Source organism: Monopterus albus, unplaced genomic scaffold (assembly GCF_001952655.1).
Source record: "Monopterus albus unplaced genomic scaffold, M_albus_1.0 scaffold41.1, whole genome shotgun sequence".
Taxonomy (NCBI): Eukaryota; Metazoa; Chordata; class Actinopteri; order Synbranchiformes; family Synbranchidae; genus Monopterus; species Monopterus albus.
Genome location: NW_018127921.1, coordinates 745214 through 755203, shown reverse-complemented (window position 1 = coordinate 755203; position 9990 = coordinate 745214). Strand labels below are relative to the sequence as shown.

The following is a 9990-nucleotide window of genomic DNA, read 5'->3' as shown; positions in this document are numbered from 1 at the left end:
CTGTTATGTGCTGGATTGTCTCAGGGGCATCTTTGCACAGCCTGCACCTGGGGTCCTGTCTGGTATGGTAGACCCCGGCCTCTATTGATCTTGTACTTAGAGCTTGTTCTTGTGCTGCCAGGATCAGTGCCTCTGTGCTGTCTTTCAGTCCAGCTTTGTCCAGCCATTGGTAGGATTTTTCGATATCAGCCACTTCTTCTGTTTGACAGTGGTACATACCGTGCAGAGGTTTGTCCTTCCATCATTGTCCTAAATGTTTTAGAGTATAAAATATAATATTTCACCTGAATAGTGGGGCACAGGGCAGCACAGAGGCATGGTAGGTAGCACCATTGCCTCACAGCGAGAAGGTTCCGTGTTCACAACCTTTCTGTGTGGAGTTTACACGTTCTCTCCGGGTACTCCGGCTTCCTCCCACTGTCCAAACACTTGCGGCTTAGGTTGACTGGTGACTCTAAATTGCCTGTAGGAGTGAATGGTGTGTGTGGTTGTTCGTCTGCGTGTTGGCCCTGCGATTGACCAGCGACCTGTCCCGGGTGTACCCTGCCTTTCGCCCATTGCCGGCTGGGATTGGCTCCAGCAACCCCGTTCGGGACTACGTGGTATAGAAAGTGAGATGAGTTTAGTGGGGCACAAGTATTATATAGAATAACATACAAATTAACCCTATAAAACCATTTGTATCATATTTGCTACGCAAGTTTCTGAGCAAAAAAAAGTTGCCAAAAATGCCCCATGTATCAAATGTGATACAAAAAAAATAAATAAATAAACAAACAAAATAATATGGCACATTTATTCCTATATGCCTGGACTGTCTCTTTATGCATACATGGCAAATGAGAATCTTGAATCTTGAATTTTCTTTTGGATTTTGTTAAAAGGTTTAATAAACATCTCAGTTCCAAAAAATTTGAATGTTCTGGCTATTTTTTGATGTGTCAGGCTTTACAGGATTAAAGCACAAGCACCTGTACTTTGGTACTTGAGAAAATGTACTGAATTTAAACCACTGGAACTGTATAACTAATGGTTTAGGTATAAACAGGTTTTCAGGTACTAAAGTACAGTGAATGCAGATATGCTAAGCAGGTCAGGTAATGAGAAATCCTATATTACTCTTCAAAGGGACATACTTCACTGACACTGAATGTGCACTCAGATAAGAGGCTGGGCCCTGCCTGAGGACACAGATAACTATCTGTGTGCGTGTGTGTGTGTGTTTATGTGTGTGTACTGGTGTTGTTTTGTCTCGTATGTGGATGAATACAGCCTCTGTTGGTTTAGCTTTTGTGTGACCTGCAGATGTTGGTCTGTACGTACCTCTTTGTACCCTCATCATGTACATATACACCGTGTATGTTCACATCCGTGTTTGGAAAACTCTGCCCACACTAGCAACTAGCCAAGGTCTCTCTCGTCACTCCTGACCTGACAGTCTTTCCTCCACTGTAGTTCACATGTGGTTTCAAGATAAAAGCCTCCATTCATTAGTCTAACTGAGAGCCCAGCGTAATGACAGGATACCCCACCCTTGTCTGGCAACAACTAGGGCCATATTTTACCTGGTGCTGTTGGCAGTGACATTATAAACAACCAGTAGCACAGGACATGCTCTGCATTCTGTAAGTGATTCAGGTGCACTATGTCCACAGTATTTTGTACTTTCAATATATCAAAAAGAGCTGGAAGGCAAGGGGTTTTCCAGGTTTAATTCCCCTTCACTAGTTTGCTCTGTTGTTGCCGACACTGCCATTCACTTTCTTTTTTATCCTATTTGACTTTATCTCCCCTGCTGAGCTGCCATAACTCAACCACACACCCCCACACATACTATCACAAATGAGTCATTTGCCTGTCCACAGCTGAGTGTGTAGTACAGATGTGTGCTATCATTCTTGCTATCAAATCTCCTGCTTGCTGGTGCTGTTCTCCTGGGAGGCAAATTCTGCACAAGCAACAGGGACAGAAGATCACTTCCTTCAGCATCATCTCCTCACACTGGTGCCAAAATGCTCTAGGGTGTTTTGATACATTCCCATTGTGAAACTGTTTCTTTTTTTTTTATTTTGGCTTCAAATAACACACAAAAGACACATATGAAAGATGCATTGTGTTTAAAAATACCTCTTCTAAAGAAAGGCTTGACTCCTGTGGAGTCTTGTGTGTTGAGGACCAGCTTTGGGGCTTTGTCATTAAACCCACTGTCTTGGCCAAGAATGTTCACTCCTTGGTTATGTGAATATTAGAACAGGAATGTAGAAATAATCTGAAAAATCACAGTTAACATGCGAAGATCTCTAGATAAATATGATTTGTGGAAAATGAAATTCTCAACTGTATTAAACCACAGTGTGAGCCGCTATAACAAATTAGGCAGTGTGCCAGTCTACATCTGTAAAACAGAAGTGTCCTGACCTTCCACAACACACCGAAACCCTCCACTGTGTCATGAAATAGCAGTCAGTGTTTAACTGTGGGTGAAACCGTGACTACAGATGTGCATGTGGTGAAGAAGTGGGGGTTTACACATGTATGGACTTGTATTTTGTTGGTGTGTTTCCCTGCCAATATGAGAAGACCTTTATTTAACATGACCAGGAAGTGAGTCACAGACTTTGTGGCAATGGTTGCAAGAGGCCAGTTAAGGGAGAGACATTTTAATTCTAAATACTGGCATTCCAGCATCAAATGTCACTACTGTTCTACAGAATTTGAGGAAATCCTTTAAATTTAACACTTCCCATATGTGTACTTTGCGGTCACTGTATATAGTTGAGTGCAAAAGTTTTATTTATTTTTATAAAAGAGTAAAACAAATTTTTTTTCTCATCAACATAATATCGAATGCACATTCAGCTAGTAGAACTGTTCCTTCATCAACAGAAGACATCCCCCTTTATGAAATGTTCTCTAATACTTTGTATGTCCTCCCTGTCCTCCTCCAACCTCTTTGTTTACCCTCTGGACAGCACTTGTATCCTTTCAGGTGTAATTTTGGCCCATTCTTCATCGCATACCTGTTGCAAATCTACCAGATTGCTTGGTTGTCTGCTATGCACAGTCTTCTTCAATCCACAGGCTTTCAATGATATTTATGTTTAGAGACTGGGAAAGCCACAGTAAAATGTTTACCTTTTTCTTTGAAACCATCCCTGAGTTGGCTTTGCTCTGTGCTTTGGACCATTGTCTTGCTAAAGGATCTACTGCCGCTTCATTTTTAGCTTTTTGACTGATGGTAGGAGGCTTCTTATAACTGTTGAATAGTTCCCAGAAAAGACTGAACAGTATTTTAGCTTGAAATGCCCATCCCTAATTTGAAGAGCTTTTGAACTAATATTATATTTATTAGTTCATTACAACTTTCTTTTTATACACTCCCACTCACATTTTTTGTTACTTCTGTTGATGAAAGAACAGTTGTACTAGCTGAGTGTGCATTAAATATTATGTTGATGAAAAAAATTGTTTTACTCTTTTTGCCATTTCAAAGTTTTCCATCCAACTGTAACTTGTGAATGCACCTTTCATTATAAAGAAATGTTGTAAGCCACATTATAGTAACATGAATTCATAAACTGAACCCCTAGTTATAGTATAGTCTCTCACAATATGTTCTGTGGGTTCAACTTAACATAAAACACAGTGTGTGAATCAGGAGCCTGCACTCACAGCATCATGTTAGTTTACTGAAGAGATTTAGACTCCAAGACAACACTGGTCAGATAAGTGACAGCAGGTCAATTCCACAGAATTTTCGAGTTGGCAGTGTGATTAAATCACTATTGAGCAATTGTTATTCTGTGTGTGTTTTCCGCCCACATCTACATTTTTGTTTTTATACCTCTTTAGGTTAGTAGTTGAAGCAGTTGGTGTGTTGGTGGTCTGTTTGATTGCATGATAATTGGGGCACTCAGCAGGTGATCACCACTGTGTCTGCAATACACAAAGGCCAGCGGCCTGCCGTTTTCCACTGATTTTAATAAGCATGGCACTACGTGGCCTCCTTAGTGTTGCAGGGTCACACAAGATGTGCTTTTACTGTTGACTGAGGCATGTCCCATTTCATTTAACATGTGAATAAACAACACATGTGCACACCTGCACACAGAGACAGTGAAAGAGAGAAGAAAAAGAATGAACCACACACACACTGACACCTGTTCTTGGGGCTGGTCTGACCTGGAGGTAAGCAGCAATAAAATCACAACTCTGAACATACAGTGCCATAAAACCTAACAACCTGTGGGACCCAAAATGTTGTTACATTAGTCTGGTGTATACAAATTAACTTTTCATTTCTTTAGGTCTAACTAGTCCCAATGACGTAAATATTGGAGGTTTTGAGTCACAGCTTTATTTAACTTACTGTCAGTTAACTTAACTTACTCTAATTTCAGACACCTGTGAAAAATTAGAGAATTTCTGCAGAGAAACCAACTAAATGTTATTTTATAGGCCTGCAGTAGGCTATATTTTTGGTCATCCCTGGCATTGTTATGGTTTTAATAGTGTACAATATACCAAAGTAGCATAGTTGCAGTGTATCATATTAGTTCCTCCTGCAGAATTCAAAGCTACCAAACTCGTGCGCTCCTCTATTTTGGTTTTGTAGTTGTTGTTTTTTGTGTGTCAGTTTGTTTTGCTTTTTTTGGTCGTATTTCCGACAGCAAGTGAACGCTGCGCTGTTTCGTTTATTTTCAGCGCAGTGACGTGACGGCTGCTCTCTTCCTAGATGTGGCTCGTCAGACGGTGGCACGCCCGGTGATTGGTGTGCTGTTGTTGCTGTAGCAGCTTGTGTCTGTGCTTTGGGGGAGGAGGGCGCTATAAAAGCCCGCTCCCCCATTCTCAGACCTTCATTCTGTTGGAAGAAAGGCAGTAGGGAGGCTTGTCGTGGCACCGAGGGCCCCCCCCGCCAGCCGTCTTTATTTACCAACAACAGGAGTCTATTTCCCAACACTGTACCGTCCTAGCACAAGGACTCTGAAAACACTTCCTCTACCTCGACTGATAAATGCCAAGAGAAACAACACAAGCGCGACTAGATAAGGATCTCTGTTCACAAGTGGAGAAAAAGACCAGCAGTCGGACAAACACATTGTGGGGAAAACACCAAAAGCGCACGGATCGTCGCCGTTGCCTTTCTCAATGCATACCCTTTGTGCCCGTGGAACGATGAAACCAGAGATAAACGCCGCCGTCGGATTTCTGTCGAGATTTCTGAGGGTGAAAGGACACGTAAACGATCGACAGGTCCAAACGTTCAGCCAAAGCTTACAGGACATCTTGGCTGGTAAGAAAAAGGAAAACCTTCCATTTGCGCTCACAAAACACCATTTACAACGCATCGTGTTGTACGTTACAATTTCACATGTTAAGGTTGTTTTGTAGATTATTTAAACATTGAATCTGGGATGAAAACTGTTTGAGAAGGGTTTAAAAGAAGCCTCTCTTTGTTCTCTGAAGTATCACTATCAGCGCTACCAGCGCGCACCACTGTCTGCGCACGTCCACTAGATGGTTAATAAGTACAAACATCCCGGACGGTCCACGATTAAATAAACACAATCCACCATTTGAAACAGGAAGACGTGTTGGTTAAAGATGAATTTGCTACTTTGTTTGGAAATCAGAAGGGGGTGGAAAGCGACGCCTCAAACAAGGAAGTGCGCCTCGGTCGATAGAGCAAATCGTGCAAAACAGCCCGAAGTGAGTTGGTGGCTGCTCAATTACGTAATGCACCAGACAGAAATGGTTCATCAGGAAAACATCCTCAGTATTTTACCAAACTTTAGTATTAGTTTTTAAATACATTTGCCATAATTAAAACATGTTGCATCTTTGTGTGCGTTTCAGTGGTGTATTGCTTCTAACCATGTTACGCAACATTTCGTATTGTTTTTGTATTTATATTCGACCATGTAGTTGAAAGGTGAATTCTGATGTGACTTACCACAGCTCCGATTCACTTAAATAGCACGCCAGCTATTCACAATTGCTTACAGTTTAAAGACAGTTATTTAAAACTACTGATTTTCCAGGAAACCAAGCCTATACCTCTGCGTAATTTACCCAAAGTCTTTCTTTTGGGTACTACTGACTATTCTGAGAGTTAAGCTTCAGAGCTGCTTGGTGATTGTGGCTTATTTCCTGTTATAAACACATTCCAGTCTCAGGAGTCTGAAGCTGCCATACATCTGCCTCTCTCCATGTACAGCAGCAGAGGACGAGCACACATTCACTTGTTACATAGTTATTCAAAAACACATCTTAGTTTGCAGATATACATTTTAAGTGCAATATTTGATCTTGGCATAAATAAAAAAAACATCAGCATTAATTCATTTGTGTTGATTGGTCCAGAGTTGTGTTGATTGGTTTTTACATTTCAACAAAAAATGTCTGACAAAGCTCAGCTCAACAGTGGTGTTGGTGTACAGGCAAAACTTGGAGATGAATAGAGTCTGAGGCCTGTGTGTGGGGGAGGGGATGTTTTGGTGTGCGTCTATAGGACGACATGAAAGATGGGAGCAGGCTGGCATAATCATGGAGGAAATGGAAAGGAAATCCAAGGAAAAGGTGTTGGGGCACCCTACATTTAGCAGACACAAACAGGAATTCTATCAAAGTGCTGTAAATGTATTGTATATGTTGTTTGAAAACAAGTGAACGCGTGGTTTTACCCAGCGGCCCTTGATGCTACTAAACTAGGCCAGCCAGAGCTTCTTTGTGCTTGGAAACCATAATCACCTACTGTTGTGTCTGTGTGCTGAAAAGCAGGGTGCCTAGCTATTTTTGCTTAGCAAATGGAAGTGAAGAAATTAATCCTAGTGAGCAGACTGAAACTGCCATAGTTGTGTAACTGTGCTTAGCAGCAACATGATGTGATGCTCTTCCAGAACACGTCCAGATGCATTTCTTGTTTTTGAGGTCAGCTACAATGATTAAACAACCTTATTTCATTAAACTCTTTGGGTTAAGCGCATGCTCATCTGCTTAGTTTTCCACCCCCACCCTCCATGCCCTCGTTTTTAAGAATAGGCCCTGCTGAGCTGATCCTTTCCCAGCTGCTCCAGGGTTTGTAGGTAGCTGCCTTTGTGGCTCCATCTGAGGCTGAAGGATCAGCCAGCTCCTTGTGCTCTTTCACAAATGCCAGCCCCTCCATTAGCTTGGCAGTATACAGCCTGGTAGGAGGGTGAGGAAGGGAGGGAGGGGGGTGTTATTATCCTTTGGATGCATACAGGTGGCCTTCGTGCCTCGGCCTGAATGCTGGCATACTTTCCTTAAACTGTTTTTCATTGGCCACAATGCAGCCAGCGTCAATGGGAATTCAATATCGAGTCTCGTCAGGGTAAATTGAGGGGTAGGTGAGTTTCTTAAAGTGGGGAAGTCAATAAAGGAAAAGGTCAGAACAAAATGTTTAAAACTATACCAGCCTTCCTATAAAAACATTTTGTCTTTTTATATGCCAAAAATGAACCTGCAAGGAAAGAATGAGCCATATTTTATTTCCTTATACACTCAGGGTTAATGTTCGTCATCGTAACCACTAAAATGCCTGAAGCATACAGAGAATGGCGTCACTCTGAATCACCAGTTTCACTGCAGTTGTAAAACTTCCACACAGGCATGAAAAAAAGGACGCTTTCCCTTTAAGAGGCGGCGCTGCGTGTCCCAGATGGCTGGCTGGGACACTGACTCTTTTGGTGTTTTTGTTCAGCCAGTCATGTGGGACTTTGACATTGATGACAGCCAGGGGAGGGATTGTGCAACTCAATGGCCCTCTTTTTGTCACGTAGGCCCAGGGTGCTGCTGGCTGCCTGTTTATGGCTGTTTATCAGGCCTGTAACAGGTGGTGATGTTCCCCCCCACCCCCACCCCCCTTTTTTTGCTAGTGTGCACGACTGAACTCTGTACTTTTAGTGTAAATAAGTATATTTAGTTAACATTGATAAGCTATAGATTCAATATGACATCTGTAAAACATTCACAGGAACAAACGGTTAGTATACAAGTAACACGGAGGATAAATGGATGTTAAATCCTTTGCTTAACAGAAAAGATCTCTTCTTGATCTCTAAGTCAGTAGCAGGTTGCAGTTAATGATTTTTTCATAATATATCTGAGTTATGTGACAAGTGAGGTGCCATCCTGTGATGGTTCTACTCAAGTTTCCTCCTAGCAAAGACACACAACATGGGATTAAAATGTGCTTGTTATGCTTAATATTTGGAGGCAACCCAAAAAGACGCAAAGCCAAACATCTGACAGTAATGTGTGAGTTTACATTTGTCTAAACCTTTTAGAACTATTAGAAATTATTTTTAAATTTTTTCTAAATGATCAGTTTTATTTCAGGGTTGTTTTTTTTTTTTTACATTAGTATAACCATGTTTGTTCAATCATGTAGACTTATCTAACACAAAGTACGTTGTCTACTTTATGTCTCAACTTTTATTCAACTGAAGTTCCCCACACAGCTCAGCTGCAGCTCTCTAGTTACATACAGTGCCTAGTAATTCTCTTCTATCTGTCTTCTGTGTGCCGTTATCAGATATAATGTGGTCTTCTGTACATTACATGTTTGTACAAGCAGTCTGATAGCAATCAATAAAAAACTAACCTTTCTCTCTACCCTCTCTTTTCCGTATCTCTGCAGAGCAATATAAGCACCACTGGTTCCCAGACAGGCCCTGCAAGGGTTCAGGTTATCGCTGCATCCGTATCAACCACAAGATGGACCCACTGGTGGGGCAGGCAGGCCAGCGTATTGGTCTGACCATCCAGCAACTCTACCTGCTGCTGCCCAAGGAGCTCACACTCTGGGTGGACCCCTTCGAGGTGTCCTATCGCATTGGCGAGGACGGCTCCATCTGCGTCCTCTACGAGTCGCAGCCCGGCCCAGTAGTAATGCCTACAACCGCCTCTGCCAGCTCCTCCTCAGGAAACACCGGGTCGGTGAGCCCTATGGTGGACAGTCACATCAGCTGCAAGGAGGAACTGATGGTGCTGGCCAGAACCAGTCCCTCCAAAGCCTACAACATGATGACTGTGTCCAGTTAAAAAGGCACATCTTCAGCCCGACCTACTTTTGTTCAGGGTCATGCCATGGCTGGTCAGATCATTTGGCCAGATCAGAGTGAGCCTTTTTAAAGCTAAGTATATGAAATGAAATAGTCACAGAAGAAAAAGCAAAAGAAAAAACAAAGGATGTGGCCTGTTGTCCAGGTGATGGAAACACTGTTCTGATATTTTTACCCTTTCTCCTCATTGTCATCTGTTCTGTTGTGTCATTGGATCAGCTGGGCACTCCTGTTTTTTTAGGAGAGGCCTTGTGGAAAAAGAACTGTTGGGGCAGCTAAACCAACCAACCAACCAAGAGAGACGTGCTTGCCCTCCAACCCCCACTCCCCCCACTTCCTCAACTGTAAACGACATGGTGATTGGCGCCATCTTTGAAGGGGCTATCATTGACTTTGCACTTTTCTTACTTGCAGTTACAAGGGGTACATGTTCAACACACCACCGCAAAAACACCAAAATCTAATTTGTAAGGAATTTCTACCAGGAACTACCCCATGATCCAGAGGTTTTTCAGTTCACAATTCTTCATTTGTTTTGCTTCCTGGGTGGGGAGGAAGTGGAGGTTCAGTTCCAAATTGAGCCTTTTGCAATCCAAGCTCAAGGTAAAGAAACGCCCATTATCTTTTTCTATAAAACCCTGCTATTGGACCACAGGGAATTTGCTCTCTTTATCTTGTAGCTGGAAAAAAGGCTCTTGGTCTAAACTCTCCTCCTCCCCCTTCTACCATCAACACCGAGCTTTGGAAAAACTTCATCTTAACCTGCTCCCAGCCTATATGTAAGTGCAAATGGAATGTGTTGTGACGCCTGCTACCTATGGATACTAGTGTGTCCCGTTGCACTGTTCCCCTCCCATCAGCCATATACGTGTAGCTTTCCAGGGGAGGGCAGGGGACCAGACTCTTT

At 42.5% G+C, this 9990-nt stretch overlaps 1 protein-coding gene across 1 annotated transcript; it reads left to right on the top strand.

Annotated features, from left to right (window-relative positions):
* Positions 1-4753: 4753 nt before the first annotated feature.
* Positions 4754-9411, top strand: btg1 (B-cell translocation gene 1, anti-proliferative). Its single transcript, XM_020599552.1, has 2 exons — positions 4754-5293; positions 8660-9411. Exons 1-2 carry the CDS (start codon positions 5149-5151, stop codon positions 9061-9063), a joined length of 549 nt encoding a protein of 182 aa, XP_020455208.1. The 5' UTR covers positions 4754-5148; the 3' UTR covers positions 9064-9411.
* The last annotated feature ends 579 nt before the right edge of the window (positions 9412-9990 follow it).